An 18,950-nucleotide genomic window follows, 5' to 3' on the forward strand; every position below is an offset into this window, starting at 1 on the left:
CTATGGGTCTCTATGGGTCTCTATGTGTCTCGATGGGTCTCTATGTATCTCTGTGGGTCTCTATGCATCTATATGGGTCTCTATGTATCTCTATGTGTCTCTATGTATCTCTATGTGTCTCTATGGGTCCCTATGATCTCTACGGGTCTCTATGTATCTCTATGTGTCTCTATGGGTCTCTGTTTCTCTGTGGGTCTCTATGCATCTCTATGTATCTCTTTGGGTCTCTATGTATCTCTATGGGTCTCTATGCATCTCTATGTGTCTCTATGGGTCTCTATCTATCTCTACGGGTCTCTATGTACAGTGAGGGAAAAAAGTATTTGATCCCCTGCTGATTTTGTACGTTTGCCCACTGACAAAGAAATGATCAGTCTATAATTTTAATGGTAGGTTTATTTCAACAGTGAGAGACAGAATAACAAAATCCAGAAAAACGCATGTCAAAAATGTTATAAATTGATTTGCATTTAAATGAGGGAAATAAGTATTTGACCCCTCTGCAAAACATGACTTAGTACTTGGTGGCAAAACCCTTGTTGGCAATCACAGAGGTCAGACGTTTCTTGTAGTTGGCCACCAGGTTTGCACACAGCTCAGGAGGGATTTTGTCCCACTCCTCTTTGCAGATCTTCTCCAAGTCATTAAGGTTTCGAGGCTGACGTTTGGCAACTCGAACCTTCAGCTCCCTCCACAGATTTTCTATGGGGTTAAGGTCTGGAAACTGGCTAGGCCACTCCAGGACCTTAATGTGCTTCTTCTTGAGCCACTCCTTTGTTGCCTTGGCCATGTGTTTTGGGTCATTGTCATGCTGGAATACCCATCCACGACCCATTTTCAATGCCCTGGCTGAGGGAAGGAGGTTCTCACCCAAGATTTGATGGTACATGGCCCCGTCCATCGTCCCTTTGATGTGGTGAAGTTGTCCTGTCCCCTTAGCAGAAAAACACCCCCAAAGCATAATGTTTTCACCTCCATGTTTGACGGTGGGGATGGTGTTCTTGGGGTCATAGGCAGCATTCCTCCTCCTCCAAACACGGCGAGTTGAGTTGATGCAAAAGAGCTCCATTTTGGTGTCATCTGACCACAACACTTTCACCCAGTTGTCCTCTGAATCATTCAGATGTTTACTGGCAAACTTCAGACGGGCATGTATGTGCTTTCTTGAGCAGGGGGACCTTGCGGGCGCTGCAGGATTGCAGTCCTTCACGGCGTAGTGTTACCAATTGTTTTCTTGGTGACTATGGTCTCAGCTGCCTTGAGATCATTGACAAGATCCTCCCCTGTAGTTCTGGGCTGATTCCTCACCGTTCTCATGATCATTGCAACTCCACGAGGTGAGATCTTACATGGAGCCCCAGGCTGCGGGAGATTGACAGTTCTTTTGTGTTTCTTCCATTTGCGAATAATCGCACCAACTGTTGTCACCATCTCACCAAGCTGCTTGGCAATGGTCTTGTAGCCCATTCCAGCCTTGTGTAGGTCTACAATCTTGTCCCTGACATCCTTGGAGAGCTCTTTGGTCTTGGCCATGGTGGAGAGTTTGGAATCTGATTGATTGCTTCTGTGGACAGGTGTCTTTTATACAGGAAATAAGCTGAGATTAGGAGCACTCCCTTAAAAGACACCTGGGAGCCAGAAATCTTTCTGATTGCGAGGGGGTCAAATACTTATTTCCCTCATTAAAATGCAAATCAATTTATAACATTTTTGACATGCGTTTTTCGGGATTTTCATGTTGTTATTCTGTCTCTCACTGTTCAAATAAACCTACCATTAAAATTATAGACTGATCATTTCTTTGTCAGTGGGCAAACGTACAAAATCAACAGGGGATCAAATACTTTTTGCCCTCACTGTACTACACTATATACACCACTATACACTACACTACTATACACTACACCACTATACACTACACCACTATACACTACACTACTATACACTACACTACTATACACTACACCACTATACACTACACCACTATACACTACACCACTATACACTACACCACTATACACTACACCACTATACACTACACCACTATACACTACACCACTAAACACTACACTACTATACACTACACTACTATACACTACACCACTATACACTACACCACTATAAACTACATACTACACGATGCAGTAAAACCTTGTGGATTGCGAGTAACTTGGCCTGCGAGTGTTTTGCAAGACGAGCTAAAGTGTTAAACTAAATATTAACTTGATAAACGGGCGAGGATTTTGCAATACGAGTAGCAGTGTACGTGCACACGCTTTGTACTGCCGGGCGTCACGTGATCACGACTGATACACACGAGTTTAAATTTCGATTTAAAGCTTTCGTGACTGCAGGGATTCACATATTCTTGGTTCTTTCGGTAAAGCCACTTAGAAAGGAATTAATAAAATAATACGATTAAAACAATACCAATTACTGCTGATCCTACACATATATGCATGTCATCAATATGCTTGAATTCCTCTGTTGATATGTAAACTCCCTTGTCAAGGCTCTCTCTACTACTCCTCCTCCCACCCAGCTTGAAATACGCTGCCAAGCTTGGCAGTGTTCATTAGGACGCCGTCTTTCCGACGGCCTCTTGTTCCTTCACCTGAGGACGGCTGCTTGCGTTGTGGCCGAAACGTCATGAGAATTTTATTGTATTGTGTTTCATTTTTGCGTGAAAACCACAGCACACCTGATGACGATTGCTCGGGTTACAATCGCAAACGTCGTGAGAATTTTATTGCTTTATTTTGTTATTTCACTTCCCTTATACGTGACTTTACCGAAACGCATTCTCCTGCGGAAAGGGAGCTGGTAGGAACGTTAGGTTGCTCGGTCAATGGCCAGGGTCAACGGCGGAAGCACCACGTGGTGGTGTATTCCGCACAATGTGCCCGACTGTGAGGGCGGGCACAAGCCGGCGTGAGTAGGTTAAAGGTTGAGTTTTATAAGGGCACCACGGGGTGACCAACCCCTCACCACCCAGCCCCACCCTGCCCACCCTCCCCTCTTCACCCAGCCCCACCCTCCCCACCCAGCCCCTCCACCCAGCCCCTCCCTCCCCGCCCAGCCCCTCCACCCAGCACCACCCCTCCCATTATTAGATACACGACGGACGGACGGACACAACAAAATGAATCCCTGCAGTCACGAAAGAGCTTCAAATCGAAATCCAGGATGCTTCTGTTGCACGTCGTCGCTTTCAGATGTTTCTCTGTTCACATTTTCCTTGTTGCGGGTTGCACTGCCTGTCTCAAGAGCCCCGTGGCTCACAGGGCTGGCTATCTCCATAAATATATAAAAGGGCAAAGTTGTGATCATGTGTGCGGCTGTTCAAAATGTTTAGCGTACTTCCCGACATGCAACAAACTTGAAATTTGGCCGTGTGGGTTACTTTCCAGACTGTACACCATGCGACAATTATAAAAATACGCTTTTGTTTGTTTTTGCGGGGGGGGGGGGGGGGAGGAGCTCAATAATGCATCGATTTTTTGCACGGCAAGTGAGCTTTGACGTCAAATCTGTCACGTGACCCGCGCATGTGGAAGCGTAAGGCATTGTAGTGTAGTGGTTAGCGCGCTGTCTGTGTGTATCTGTGTGTGTATGTGTGTCTGTGTGTGTATATCTGTGTTTATCTGTGTGTGTATGTGTGTATGTGTGTATCTGTGTGTGTATCTGTGTGTGTGTATGTGTGTATCTACTCCAGAAACAACGAAAAGCCACTACGGGTGGCCACGTGGAATGTTCGAACGCTCACTGCAGAGGAGAGGCTGCCACTCCTCTGTCGGGAGCTGGACCGGTACCGCCTGGATCTATTCGGCATTCAGGAGGTCCGGTGGACCGGCTCTGGCTCCTGCCACCATGAGGGGTGGACAGTCCTCTACTCGGGGCAGCAGACTGCCAAACAACAGGGTGTGGGTCTTCTTATGAACAAAAAAATGAAGGGGGCGTGGGAGAGTGGCGGTGAGGTGTGGGAAGCTGTAAGCCCCAGGCTACTTTGGGCTCGCCTTCCCATCAACCGGAGGCGAGGAATGGTGGTCGTGGTTACTTATGCCCCCACCGAAGATGAACATCCGTGGAGGGATGCAGGCAAAGCCGATGAGTCAGATGCCTTCTATGACCTCCTGTCACAGGTGCTGGCTAAAGTGGCCCCTCGGGATAGAGTCATCATGTTGGGTGACTTCAATGCCCGAGTTGGTCATGATACTGGCACCTGGTCTGGAGTGATTGGAGGGCATGGGCCAGATCAGCTCAATAACAACGGTAGGAGGCTGCTAGATTTTTGTGCAGCCCATGGGCTTGTAATTACCAACACGCTGTTCCGGCATCGGCGCATCCACACAACATCATGGATGCATGCCGGGTCCAAGCAAGAACATCTGCTGGACTACATAGTGACGGACCAACGAATGCGAGCCCATGTTCTTGACACCAGGACCTACCGTGGAGCTGATCTGCCCTCTGACCATCGACTAGTCATCTGTAAGATGCGCCTGCCATTCTTCCACTCCGGTGGTGGGTGTACACCCAGGACCCCATTCCGACCTAAAGTGGCCTGGTCTCAGTTATCTGATGAAAGTTGCAAGCGAGAATTTCATCATCGCTTGCGGCTGGGATTGGCATCATCCCCGACTCCTCCTGATGTCGAGGGTAAATGGGCGAGGTTTAGGACTGTGACTCATGCAGCTGCAATGGCTGCTTTAGGTACGCGGTCCAGACCTCCCCAGAGACCCTGGCTGACAGAGGAGGTGTTCAGGATGGTTGAGAAAAAGCGACAGGCCCACTGTCATCGGCTACAGAATCCCACGTCAGAGAATGAGGAGGCTTACCGCAGCCTTCGCTCGGAGGTTCGGAGAGCCGTGAGGCGCTGCAAGGATGGGTGGTGGTCGCGGGTTGCTGAGGAGATGGAGTCTGCCTCAGTGGCCCGTGATCACAAATCTCTATTTAACTCCATCGAAAAAGTAACCTGCAGCGCCACACCTATTACCATCATTAGGGGAAAAAACGGTGATCCAATCTCCGACCCCCAGGAACAGGTTTGCAGATTTGCTGAGCATTTCTGTGAGGTCCTGGGGGAGGGAAAATCCCTCAGCCAGGAAAACATCGTGGCACAAAGTGAGGATGACCCTGCTGAGGCTGCGGTGCCTCAAATATTGGAAGTCACCCCCTGTGAGTGGCTGGCTGAGGTGCCATCTACTGAGGAAGTACTGAAGGCGATCTGGACTCTTGAGACCAGGAAAGGCAGCGGGGAGAGATGATCTCCCAAGTGAAATGCTGAGGGAGGGTGGCATTTGTGCACAGACTGCCCTACATGACATCATAACAGTCTGGACCACTGGACAGGTTCCGCAGGATTGGAAGGATGCCCTGGTGGTCCCCCTTTTTAAGAAGGGGGACCGCACAGACTGTAACAACTACAGGGGCATCTCACTCCTCAGTGTGCCGGGAAAGGTCCTGGCAAGGATTATTCAGCATCGCCTTGCCAGGCACGCTGAGGAGAGGCTTGCGGAGCCCCAATGCGGTTTCAGGAAAGGGCGGTCCTGCACAGATGCCATATTTTTCTGTCCGTCTGCTACAGCAGAGGTGTAGGGAATTCCAACAAGACCTACACCTCTGCTTTATTGACCTGGTCAAGGCCTATGATACCATCAGTAGGCCTGGGCTCTGGGTCGTTCTTCGTGCTTTTGGAGTACCTGACCCTCTGCTCACGATCATTAAGGACCTTCATGATGGTGAGCGGGCCCGGGTAAAACTACATGGCCGGGAGTCAGAGCCATTCCCTGTACACCTTGGGGTGCGACAGGGATGTCCTCTGGCTCCCACATTATTTAACATCTATTTTGACCACGTAGTTCGTGAAGCCTTCAATAGCTGTACCGGGGGAATCTCCATATGGTACAGATATAATGGGAGGCTGATCGATGCCCGGGTGCGGTCAAGGGATGGCTCCCTATTGCTCAACCACGTTATGTATGCTGATGATTTGGTAATAGCTGCTCAGTCAGAGGAGGAGTTGGAGACGCTGCTGCTGAGACTGGAGCGTGCCACTAAGAGGTGGGGCCTTACCATCAGCCCAACCAAAACTAAGCACCTGCCTGGGTATTTTGTACCATCGGACACTCCACCCCCACAACTCCCAATCGGCGATGGGGCAGTTGTGGAGAGAGTGGAGAGTTTCCCATACCTGGGCAGTGTGCTTATGACTGGCTCCAGTTTAACAGCAGAGGTCTCACTCTGAATCAGTCGAGCGGCAATATCTTTTCATCGGTTGCGGAACGCTGTGTGGAAGCTACCTGGTCTGTCGCTCCGCACTAAGCTTCAGGTCTTCTCGGCCACGGTCATTCCCTCCCTTCTCTAGGCTTGCGAAACGTGGACTCCCCTAATGGAACATCTTCGCCGGTTAGAAACATTTAGGCTGGCCTGCCTACGATCCATCCTGGGTTTAACCAGACTGGATTGTGTGAGGAGCTCACAAATCCTTGAAAGATCTGGGCAAGGTCCCATCGGTGAGCTCCTTCGGCAGGTAAGCCTGCGTTGGCTGGGTCATGTAGCCCGCATGCCCAGCCACCGCATGCCGAAACAGCTTTTGTTCGGCCGGATTGAGGGGGCTAAGCGGGCGCGGCACGGGCTAGAGAAGAGATGGAGTGATGTGATACAGGAGGACGTGGAGCTGAGTGGACTTGCCGATGACTGGTACCAGCGGTGTCAAGATCGGCCTCTGTGGAGGAGGCTCGTGAAGGATGCTACTGGGCAGTTGGAGGTAGTCGCCCTCCAACAACAACGGAGGGCGGAGGAGCGACGCTCAGAACAACGAGCGGAGCGCCGGGTGGCTAAAGCACAGCAGGTTGGCACAGTAGGGGGCACAGGTGGTGCATCAGCCAGTCATCTCAGTCAGTCGACCCGTGGCACCTGGGTCTGCTCCTGCCAGCGGGCGTTCGACACTTCACGTGGCCTCAGGGTGCACATAGCCTGGCACAAGCGTCGTGGTGACGTCACCGCCACTTAGTGGCGAATGGCGGTTGTTGTTGTTGTATCTGTGTGTGTGTATCTGTGTGTATCTGTGTGTGTATGTCTCTGTGTATCTGTGTGTATCTGTATGTGTGTATCTGTGTGTGTGTATCTGTGTGTGTGTGTGGGGGGGGAGCGGTAGCGTAGCGGTTAGCGCTACGCCGCGCTACGAACCCGGCGACCCGAGTTCCGATTCCCGCTCACGGCCGCCACCGGTGACGATTATTTGAACCCGGTCCTGGGCCTCCCCTAGGTCGACTCAGCCTCAAACGAGTAACTGCTGCGGTGTGTGTAGTGAACATCGCCACGGGGGGGGGGGGGGACAAAGGCGGCCGGGCGTGGTGAATCCAAGTCGGGTAGTAACAGCTAGTACCTAATAAATGAAACTTTTAAACAGGTTATGTGCCCCACAGGTCAAGAGCCACACCGCCCTTATAGATGGTTACCCACGCGACTTTCGGCCTGCGTTAACTCGCCTCCGCTTTCGCGTGAACATGTACACGCCACGCCGTTGTTTATACATCGACACGGGGGGGGGCGGGGGGTGGGCACGCGGCCGAGTACTCACAGGTCCAGGGGGCGGCTGGGCGGGCAGACTCCAGTCATGTGGTGGAGTCGAGGACTGGTCACGTTGCGGACTGGTGGACTGGTCGCGTGACTGACTGGTGGACTGGTCACGTTGCGGACTGGTGGACTGGTCGCGTGACTGACTTGAGGACTTGTCGCGTGACTGATTTGAGGACTTGTCGCTTGACTGACTGATGGACTGGTCATGTGACTGACCGGTGGACTGGTCGCGTGACTGACTGGTGGACTGGTCGCGTGACTGACTTGAGGACTTGTCGCGTGACTGACTGGTGGACTGGTCACGTGACTGACTGGTGGACTGGTCACGTGACTGACTGGTGGACTGGTCGCGTGACTGACTTGAGGACCGGTCACGTGACTGACTGGTGGACTGATCACGCGACTGACTTGACTGGTCACGTGGCCGACTTGAAAACCGGTCACGTGACTGACAGGTGGACTGGTCACGTGACTGACTTGAGGACTGGTCACATGACTGACTGGTAGACTGGTCACGTGACCGGCTTGAGGACCAGTCACGTGACGGACTGGTGGTGATTGACGGATGAGCGGTGATGGTAGTGGATAACTGATGAGCGGTGATGGTGGTGGATAACTGATGAGCGGTGATGGTGGTGGATAACTGATGAGCGGTGATGGTCGCTGACGGATGAATGCTGACGGTGTTGGTGGTTGACTGATGAGTGGTGATTGTGGTGGTGGTGATTGACAGATGAACGGTGATGGTGGTGGATAACTGATGAGCGGTGACCGTGGTCGTGGTGGCTGACTGATGAGCGGTGATGGTCGCTGACGGACGAATGCTGACGGTGTTGGTGGATTACTGATGAGCGGCGATGGTGGTGCCGGACACGTGCGAGGCTGAGCATTGACACGTGACATGTGGACAGTGCCAGTTGCGGCTGGCACAGTCTTGACACTGGTGGTGATGGTGGTGGTGGTGCTGGTGGCAGCGGTGACGGTGGTGGTAGCAGACGGAGTGGTGGCGTTGTTGGTGGGTGTGGTGGTGGTGGTAGCAGACGGAGTGGTGGTGTTGTTGGTGGGTGTGCTAGTGGTGGTGGCAGTAGCAGACGGAGTGGTGGCGTTGTTGGTGGGTGTGGTGGTGGTGGCGGTAGCAGACGGAGTGGTGGCGTTGTTGGTGGGTGTGGTGGTGGTGGTGGTGGCAGTGGTGACGGGGGTGGTAGCAGACGTAGTGGTGGTGTTGTCGGTGGGTATGCTGGTGGTGGTGGCAGTAGCAGACGGAGTGGTGGCGTTGTTGGTGGGTGTGCTGGTGGTGGTGATGATGGCAGTGGTGACGGGGGTGGTAGCAGACGTAGTGGTGGTGTTGTTGGTGGGTGTGCTGGTGGTAGCAGCAGATGTAGTGGTGGCGTTGTTGGTGGGTGTGGTGGTGGTGGTGGTGGCAGTGGTGACGGGGGTGGCAGCAGACGTAGTGGTGGCGTTGTTGGTGGGTGTGGTGGTGGTGGTGGCGGTAGCAGACGGAGTGGTGGCGTTGTCGGTGGGTGTGCTGGTGATGGTGGCGGTAGCAGACGGAGTGGTGGCGTTGTTGGTGGGTGTGCCGGTGTCGCTGCCGGTGGTCATGGTGGCAATGCCAACGCAACCGCTGCTGTGGTTGCTGCTGCTACCACAGTCGCCCTCCCCCACCTCCTCCTCCCCACCCACCTCCTCCTCCTCCTCCTCCCCCCCCACCACCTCCTCCTCCTCCTCCTCCGCCCCCCGCTGCCGCCCCCTGCGACGCGGGGTCCCGGGCCCCTCCGCTCCGGCGCCGGACGCCAGCGCTCGCAGGAGAGCGGCCGCGTGGCCCGGGTTGGCTTGGGCGAAGCCGCGGCTCGTCAGCTGGGCGTGGACGCTCGGCTCCACGGCCTCCGCGCGCAAGCCAGGAAGCCACGTACGCCGGTGCTGCCAGAGGAGGAGGAGGGAGGAGGAGGAGGAGGGGAGTGAGGTTATCAGCGAGCGGCGCCCGTGAGAGCCGGCGCCGTGCCTGGGAACCGATATTTGAATCGGGGTTGGTTTCGGGGGGCAGCGCCACGGGTGGCTAGGAGATGTTGACTACCTCGCCCGGTACGCAGGAGGTTGTGGGTTTGATCCTGACCCTGACCCCTGCTGTAGATGTGGAGTCTGCGTCTCTCTCTCATCATCACCACGGTGGCTAGTAGATGTTAAGATACCTCGCCCGGTACGCAGGAGGTCGTGGGTTTGATCCTGACCCCTGCTGTATATTTGGAGTCTGCGTTTCTCTCTCTCATCATCACGGTGGCTAGCAGATGTTAAGATACCTCGCCTGGTACGCAGGAGGTCGTGGGTTTGCTCCTGACCCCTGCTGTATATTTGGAGTCTGCGTCTCTCTCTCATCATCATCACGGTGGCTAGTAGATGTTAAGATACCTCGCCCGGTACGCAGGAGGTCGTGGGTTTGATCCTGAGCCCTGCTGTATATTTGGAGTCTGCGTCTCTCTCTCTCATCATCACGGTGGCTAGTAGATGTTAAGATACCTCGCCTGGTACGCAGGAGGTCATGGGTTTGATCCTGACCCCTGCTGTATATTTGGAGTCTGCGTCTCTCTCTCATCATCACGGTGGATAGATGTTAGATACCTCACCCGGTACGCAGGAGGTCGTGGTTTCATCCCTACCCTGACCCCTGCTGTATATTGAGTCTGCGTCTCTCTCTCTCATCATCATCACGGTGGCTAGGAGATGTTGACTACCTCGCCTGGTACGCAGGAGGTCGTGGGTTTGATCCCGACCCTGACCCCTGCTGTATATTTGGAGTTTGCATCTTTCTCTATATCTCCGTGGTCAAGTTGATTTTTCTCACCAGGTCCTCCGTTTATTTTTCCCTCCACATTTAGAATGGACGTCACCACACGTTCAGAGTGTTTGGCTGCTGCTATCAATGTCCACGTGATGATGGTGGTGATGATGGTGATGATGGTGGTGATGATGGTGATGATGGTGATGATGATGATGGTGATGATGATGGTGATGACGGTGATGATGATGATGGTGATGATGGTGGTGATGATGGTGGTGATGATGGTGATGATGGTGATGATGGTGGTAATGATGATGATGGTGACGATGATGGTGATGATGGTAATGATGACGATGGTGGTGATGATGATGGTGATGACGATGGTGATGATGACGATGGTGATGATGATGGTGATGATGGTGATAATGGTGATGATGATGGTGATGATGATGGTGATGATGGTGATGGTGGTGATGATGGTGATGATGGTGGTGGTGATGATGATGGTGATGATGATAATGGTGATGATGGTGATGATGATGATGGTGGTGATGATGGTGGTGATGATGGTGATGATGATGGTGATGATGATGGTGATGATGGTGATGATTCACTATCGTTGAGCTGCTATCATTTGCGATGGCCCAGGGCATTCTGAAAAAGAGCTACACAGCTCAGAGGGGGTGTGTGTGTGCAGGTGTGTGTGTGTGCGGGTGTGTGTGTGAGGGTGTGTGTGTGTGTATGTACGAGTGTGACTGTGTGTGTGTGCTGGTATGTGTGTGTGTGCGGGTGTGTGTGTGTGCGGGTGTGTGTGTGTGCGGGTGTGTGTGTGCTGGTGTGTGTGCTGGTGTGTGTGTGCTGTTGTGTGTGCTGGTGTGTGTGTGCTGGTGTGTGTGTGTGCTGGTGTGTGTGTGTGTGCTGGCGTGTGTGCTGGTGTGTGTGTGTGTGTGCTGGTGTGTGTGCGTGCTGGTGTGTGTGTGTGTGCTGGTGTGTGTGTGTGTGTGCTAGTGTGTGTGTGTGCTGGCGTGTGTGTGTGTGCTGGTGCGTGTGTGTGCTGGTGTGTGTGTGTGTGCTGGTTAGAAACATTTAGGCTGGCCTGCCTACGATCCATCCTGGGTTTAACCAGACTGGATTGTGTGAGGAGCTCACAAATCCTTGAAAGATCTGGGCAGGGTCCCATCGGTGAGCTCCTCCGGCAGGCAAGGCTGCGATGGCTGGGTCATGTAGCCCGCATGCCCAGCCACCGCATGCCGAAACAGCTTTTGTTTGGCCGGATTGAGGGGGCTAAGCGGGCGCGGCACGGGCTAGAGAAGAGATGGAGTGATGTGGTATGGGAGGACGTGGAGCTGAGTGGACTTGCCGATGACTGGTACCAGCGGTGTCAAGATCGGCCTCTGTGGAGGAGGCTCGTGAAGGATGCTACTGGGCAGTTGGGGGCAGTCGCCCTCCAACAACAACGGAGGGCGGAGGAGCGACGCTCAGAACAACGAGCGGAGCGCCGGGTGGCTAAAGCACAGCAGGTTGGCACAGTAGGGGGCACAGGTGGTGCATCAGCCAGTCATCTCAGTCATCTCAGTCAGTCGACCCATGGCACCTGGGTCTGCCCCGTGACCTCCTGCCAGCGGGCGTTCGACACTTCACGTGGCCTCAGGGTGCACATAGCCTGGCACAAGCGTCGTGGTGACGTCACCGCCACTTAGTGGCGAATGGCGGTTGTTGTTGTTGTTGTGTGTGTGCTGGTGTGTGTGTGCTAGTGTGTGTGTGCTGGTGTGTGTGTGCTGGTGTGTGTGTACTGGTGTGTGTGTGCTGGTGTGTGTGTGTGCTGGTGTGTGTGCTGGTGTGTGTGTGTGCTGGTGCGTGTGTGTGCTGGTGTGTGTGTGCTGGTGTGTGTGTGCTGGTGTGTGTGTGCTGGTGTGCGTGTGTGCTGGTGTGTGTGTGCTGGTGTGTGTGTGCTGGTGTGTGTGTGTGTGTGCTGGTGTGTGTGTGTGCTGGTGTGTGCGTGTGTGTGTGCTAGTGTGTGTGTGTGTGCTGGTGTGTGTGTGTGTGCTGGTGTGTGTGTGTGTGCTGGTGTGTGTGTGTGCTGGTGCGTGTGTGTGTGCTGGTGCATGTGTGTGCTAGTGCGTGTGTGTGCTGGTGCGTGTGTGTGCTAGTGCGTGTGTGTGCTGGTGTGTGTGTGCTGGTGTGCGTGTGTGCTGGTGTGCGTGTGTGCTGGTGTGTGTGCGTGCTGGTGTGTGTGCGTGCTGGTGTGTGTGTGCTGGTGTGTGTGTGTGCTGGTGTGTGTGTGTGCTGGTGTGTGTGTGTGTGCTGGTGTGTGTGTGTGTGCTGGTGTGTACGTGCTGGTGTGTGTGTGTGTGCTGGTGTGTGTGTGTGTGCTAGTGTGTGTGTGTGTACTGGTGTGTGTGTGCTGGTGTGTGTGTGCGTGCTGGTGTGTGTGTGTGTGCTGGTGTGTGTGTGCTGGTGTGTGTGTGTGCTGGTGTGTGTGTGCTGGTGTGTGTGTGTGCTAGTGTGTGTGTGCGTGCTGGTGTGTGTGCTGGTGTGTGTGTGTGTGCTGGTGTGTGTGTGTGTGTGCTGGTGTGTGTGTGTGTGCTGGTGTGTGAGTGCTGGTGTGTGTGTGTGCTGGTGTGTGTGTGTGTGCTGGTGTGTGTGTGTGCTGGTGTGTGTGTGTTGGTGTGTGTGTGTGCTGGTGTGTGTGTGTGCTGGTGTGTGTGTGTGCTGGTGTGTGCGTGTGTGCTGGTGTGTGTGTGTGCTGGTGTGTGTGTGTGTGCTGGTGTGTGTGTGTACTGGTGCTAGTGTGTGTGTGTGTGCTGGCGTGTGTGTGTGTGTGCTGGTGTGTGTGTGCGTGCTGGTGTGTGTGTGTGTGTGCTAGTGTGTGTGTGTGTGTGCTGGTGTGTGTGTGTGCGTGTGCTGGTGTGTGTGCGTGCTGGTGTGTGTGTGTACCGGTGTGTGTGTGTGTGCTGGTGTGTGTGTGTGTGCTGGTGTGTGCGTGTGTGCTGGTGTGTGTGTGCTGGTGTGTGTGTGTGCTAGTGTGTGTGTGCTAGTGTGTGTGTGCTGGTGTGTGTGTGCGTGTGCGTGCTGGTGTGTGTGTGTGCGTGCTGGTGTGTGTGTGTGTGTGTGCTGGTGTGTGTGTGCGTGCTGGTGTGTGTGTGTGCGTGCTGGTGTGTGTGTGTGCGTGCTGGTGAGCGTGGGGGTGAGGTGGCGAGCGACTCACGAGCGAGTCCACCCACAGCGTGTCCTCAGCGGCGAGGGCGACGCTCCCCTCCACCACCGTGCCCTGCACCGCGTCGCGCACGAACGTCAGCGCCTGCCCACAGAGACAAAGGCAGAGGTCCCCCTTGTAGCCTCGACAGACCGTTGGGGCAAGGGCTGTTAGCGGGCAGCACCTGTGAAGGCCGGCACCGTGGCACACGAGGGAGGGTGCATGGCCAGCACCACCACCACCACGCCCGGCCGCCTTTGTCTCTCCCCAGCGGCGATGTTTACTACAACACCGCACCAGCTACTACTCATTTGAGGCCGAGTCGACCTAGGGGAAGCCCGGGACCGGTTCAGATCTCCATAATCGTTGCCGGTGATGTTGGCCGTGAGTGGGAATCGAATTCGGGCCGCCGGGTTCGTAGCGCAGAGCGATAACCGCTACACCACCGCTCCCCACGCGCACACACACAGACACAGGCACACACACACACACAGTCCCACGTACACACACACAGTCCCACGTACACACACACACAGGCACTCGTATACACACACACAGTCCCACGTACACACACACACACAGTCCCACGTACACACACACACACACAGGCACTCGTACACACACACACAGTCCCACGTACACACACACACACACACAGTCCCACGTACACACACACACACACAAAGACAATAGACAAAGATCCCCCATACAGCCTGTAACAGACTGTAGGGGCAAGTGCTGTTAGCGAGCACCTATGAAGGCCGAAACGGTACACGAGGGGGTGGGTGGCCAGCACCGCCCGACCGCCTTTGTCACCCCAGTGGCGATGTTTACACACCGCACCAGGTACGCATTTGAGGCTGAGTCGACCTAGGGGAGGCCCGGGACCGGTTCAGATAATCGTCACTAGTGGTGTTGGCCGTGAGTGGGAATCGAACCCGGGTCGCCAGGTTCATAGCGCAGCGTAGCGCTAACCGCTACACTATCGCTCCCACACACACACACACACAGTCCCATGTACACGCACACACATACACACTCAGACACACACAGTCCGGCGTACACGCACACACACACACACAGTCCACACACATACACAAGAGGCAGACACGCATACACACACACACACAGTGCCGCGTGTACACCCACACACACACATCACAGGCACACACGCAACAAAAAGACAAAAGGCTCTCCCAGGTAGCCTCTACACGGCGGGCGGGCGGGGGGGCGAAGAGAGTTAGAGGCGCCTACGAAGGCCCGGCAACGTGGCGCATGACGGAGGGGTGGCTGGCCTGCTCCGTGCCTGCCCCCCCCCCAACCAGCACCAATGTTTACAGGCAACACTTTTGCACGCACCGCAGCAGGTACTCGTCTTGAGGTGAACGGGTGGGTGGGTGGGTGGGCTGGGCGGGTGAGGGAGCGTGCGGTTGAGTCAGTGAACGGGTGGGCGAGTGAGGGAGCGAGTGGGTAGGTGGTTGGCCGAGTGGGTGAGCGAGGGAACGCGTTGTTGGGTTAACGGCCGGGTCAGCGAGTGAATGAGTGAGTGAGAGAGTGCCTGGGTGAGTGAGGGAGTGCGTGGTTGGGTCAGTGACTGGGTGAGTGAGTGAATGAGTGAGTGAGTGCCTGGGTGAGTGAGGGAGCGTGCGGTTGAGTCAGTGAACGGGTGGGCGAGTGAGGGAGCGAGTGGGTAGGTGATGGGCCGAGTGGGTGAGCGAGGGAACGCGTTGTTGGGTTAACGGCCGGGTCAGCGAGTGAATGAGTGAGTGAGTGAGAGAGTGCCTGGGTGAGTGAGGGAGTGCGTGGTTGGGTCAGTGACTGGGTGAGTGAGTGAATGAGTGAGTGAGTGCCTGGGTGAGTGAGGGAGCGTGCGGTTGAGTCAGTGAACGGGTGGGCGAGTGAGGGAGCGAGTGGGTAGTGATTGACCGAGTGGGTGAGCGAGGGAACGCGTTGTTGGGTTAACGGCTGGGTCAGCGAGTGAATGAGTGAATGAGTGCCTGGGTGAGTGAGGGAGTGCGTGGTTGAGTCAGTGAACGGGTGGGCGAGTGAGGGAGCGAGTGGGTAGGTGATGGGCCGAGTGGGTGAGCGAGGGAACGCGTTGTTGGGTTAACGGCTGGGTCAGCGAGTGAATGAGTGAGTGAGTGCCTGGGTGAGTGAGGGAGTGCGTGGTTGAGTCAGTGAACGGGTGGGCGAGTGAGGGAGCGAGTGGGTAGGTGGTTGACCGAGTGGGTGAGCGAGGGAACGCGTTGTTGGGTTAACGGCTGGGTCAGCGAGTGAATGGGTGAGAGAGTGCCTGGGTGAGTGAGGGAGTGCGTGGTTGAGTCAGTGAACGGGTGGGCGAGTGAGGGAGCGAGTGGGTAGGGGATTAACCGAGTGGGTGAGCGAGGGAACGCGTTGTTGGGTTAACGGCTGGGTGAGTGAGTGAATGGGTGAGAGAGTGCCTGGGTGAGTGAGGGAGTGCGTGGTTGAGTCAGTGAACGGGTGGGCGAGTGAGGGAGCGAGTGGGTAGGTGATTGACCGAGTGGGTGAGCGAGGGAACGCGTTGTTGGGTTAACGGCTGGGTCAGCGAGTGAATGAGTGAGTGAGTGCCTGGGTGAGTGAGGGAGTGTGTGGTTGGGTCACTGACTGGGTGAGCGAGTGAATGAGTGAATGAGTGCCTGGGTGAGTGAGGGAGTGTATGGTTGGGTCAGTGACTGGGTGAGCGAGTGAATGAGTGAGTGAGAGAGTGCCTGGGTGAGTGAGGGAGTGCGTGGTTGGGTTAACGGCTGGGTGAGCGAGTGAATGAGTGAGTGAGAGAGTGCGTGGGTGAGTGAGGGAGTGTGTGGTTGGGTCAGTGACTGGGTGAGCGAGTGAATGAGTGAATGAGTGCCTGGGTGAGTGAGGGAGTGCACGGTTGGGTTAATGACTGAGTGAGCGAGTGAATGAGTCAGAGAGTGAGTGCCTGGGTGCGTGAGGGAGTGAATGAGTGAGTGACTGGGTGAGTGAGTGTGTGGTTGGGTCAGTGACTGGGTGAGTGAATGAGTGAGAGAGTGCCTGGGTGAGTGAGGGAGTGCGTGGTTGGCTTAATGACTGGGTGAGCGAGTGAATGAGTGAGTGACAGAGTGCCTGGGTGAGTGTGTGGTTGGGTTAATGACTGAGTGAGCGAGTGAGTGAATGAGTGAGACAGTGCCTGGGTGAGTGAGTGAGTGCGCGGTTGGGTTAATGACTGAGTGAGCGAGTGAATGAGTCAGAGAGTGAGTGCCTGGGTGCGTGAGGGAGTGAATGAGTGAGTCACTGGGTGAGTGAGTGTGTGGTTGGGTCAGTGACTGGGTGAGTGAATGAGTGAGAGAGTGCCTGGGTGAGTGAGGGAGTGCGTGGTTGGCTTAATGACTGGGTGAGCGAGTGAATGAGTGAGTGACAGAGTGCCTGGGTGAGTGTGTGGTTGGGTTAATGACTGAGTGAGCGAGTGAGTGAATGAGTGAGACAGTGCCTGGGTGAGTGAGTGAGTGCGTGGTTGGGTCAGTGACTGGGTGAGCGAGTGAATGAGTGAGTGAGAGAGTGCCTGGGTGCGTGAGGGAGTGAATGAGTGAGTGACTGGGTGAGTGAGTGTGTGGTTGGGTCAGTGACTGGGTGAGTGAATGAGTGAGAGAGTGCCTGGGTGAGTGAGGGAGTGCGTGGTTGGGTCAGTGACTGGGTGAGCGAGTGAATGAGTGAGTGACAGAGTGCCTGGGTGAGTGTGTGGTTGGGTTAATGACTGAGTGAGCGAGTGAGTGAATGAGTGAGACAGTGCCTGGGTGAGTGAGTGAGTGCGTGGTTGGGTCAGTGACTGGGTGAGCGAGTGAATGAGTGAGTGAGAGAGTGCCTGGGTGCGTGAGGGAGTGAATGAGTGAGTGACTGGGTGAGTGAGTGTGTGGTTGGGTCAGTGACTGGGTGAGTGAATGAGTGAGAGAGTGCCTGGGTGAGTGAGGGAGTGCGTGGTTGGGTCAGTGACTGGGTGAGCGAGTGAATGAGTGAGTGACAGAGTGCCTGGGTGAGTGTGTGGTTGGGTTAATGACTGAGTGAGCGAGTGAGTGAATGAGTGAGACAGTGCCTGGGTGAGTGAGTGAGTGCGTGGTTGGGTCAGTGACTGGGTGAGCGAGTGAATGAGTGAGTGAGAGAGTGCCTGGGTGAGTGAGGGAGTGAATGAGTGAGTGACTGGGTGAGTGAGTGTGTGGTTGGGTCAGTGACTGGGTGAGTGAATGAGTGAGTGAGTGCCTGGGTGAGTGAGGGAGTGCGTGGTTGGCTTAATGACTGGGTGAGCGAGTGAATGAGTGAGTGACAGAGTGCCTGGGTGAGTGTGTGGTTGGGTTAATGACTGAGTGAGCGAGTGAGTGAGTGAATGAGTGAGAGAGTGCCTGGGTGAGTGAGGGAGTGCGTGGTTGAGTTGACGACTGGGTGAGCGAGCGATTGAGGGGGCAAGCGAGCGGGCGAGCGGGTGGACGAGCGAGCGAGCGAGCGATTGAGCGTGCGGGTGAGTGGTTATGCGGTCGAGTGATTGAACAGGCTAGATGGGCGGGCGTGCGAGCGAGCGGGCGGGCGGGCGGGCGGGCGAGCGGACGAGCGTGCGAGCGAGCGAGCGGGCGGACGTGCGGCCACCTGCGGCGTCCACTCGCAGTCCCCCGCGGCAGGGCGCACGCCGCACAGCACCACGGAGACGGAGAGTGGGGGCGGCCGGGCGGCCAGCGCCGGCGGCAGTGCCAGCAGCTCGCCGGGCCCCACCGTGACAGAGCGGCCCTCGTCCACCAGATCCACCGACAGCAGCGCCGGCGCCGAGCCCTCCGGGACCCCCAGCAGGCGAGCCCTGCGCACACAGGCAAAGGTGCCCGCCCCCACCCCCCTGCCGTGTAGCCTCGACAGCCCGTTGGGGCAAGTGCTGCTGGCGAGCAGCGCCTGTGAAGGCCGGCACTGTGGCATACTCGCACACTGACACACACTAACATACACTAACATACACACTCACACTGACACACACTAACATACACACTCACACTGACACACACTAACATACACTAACACACACTAACATACACACTGACATACACACTGACACACACTAACATACACACTGACACACACTGACACACACTGACACACACTGACACACACTGACACACACTAACATACACACTGACACACACTAACATACACACTGACACACACTGACACACACTGACACACACTGACACACACTGACACACACTAACATACACACTGACACACACTAACATACACACACTAACATACACACTGACACACCCACATACTCACTAACACACACACACTCGCATACTCACACACTGACACACACTAACACACACACACATACTGACACACCCACATACTCACTAACACACACACACACACTGACACACACTAACA

The 18,950-nt window shown here is 55.2% G+C and overlaps 1 protein-coding gene across 1 annotated transcript in view; it reads right to left on the reverse strand.

Annotated features, from left to right (window-relative positions):
* Positions 1-18,950, reverse strand: part of TDRD12 (tudor domain containing 12) — a 77,389-nt gene that overhangs the window by 13,706 nt on the left and 44,733 nt on the right. The window contains exons 17-19 of the mRNA XM_076055125.1: positions 18,168-18,372; positions 13,566-13,658; positions 7,586-9,501 (exon numbers count right to left, since the gene is read on the reverse strand). Coding sequence (XP_075911240.1) covers positions 7,586-9,501; positions 13,566-13,658; positions 18,168-18,372 — 2,214 coding nt within the window. The remainder of the gene's footprint in view (positions 1-7,585; positions 9,502-13,565; positions 13,659-18,167; positions 18,373-18,950) is intronic.

The sequence above is a fragment of the Petromyzon marinus genome, chromosome 69, assembly GCF_048934315.1.
Source record: "Petromyzon marinus isolate PM22_M1 ecotype Great Lakes invasive population chromosome 69, UKy_Petmar_22M1.pri1.0, whole genome shotgun sequence".
In the NCBI taxonomy this organism is placed as follows: domain Eukaryota; kingdom Metazoa; phylum Chordata; class Hyperoartia; order Petromyzontiformes; family Petromyzontidae; genus Petromyzon; species Petromyzon marinus.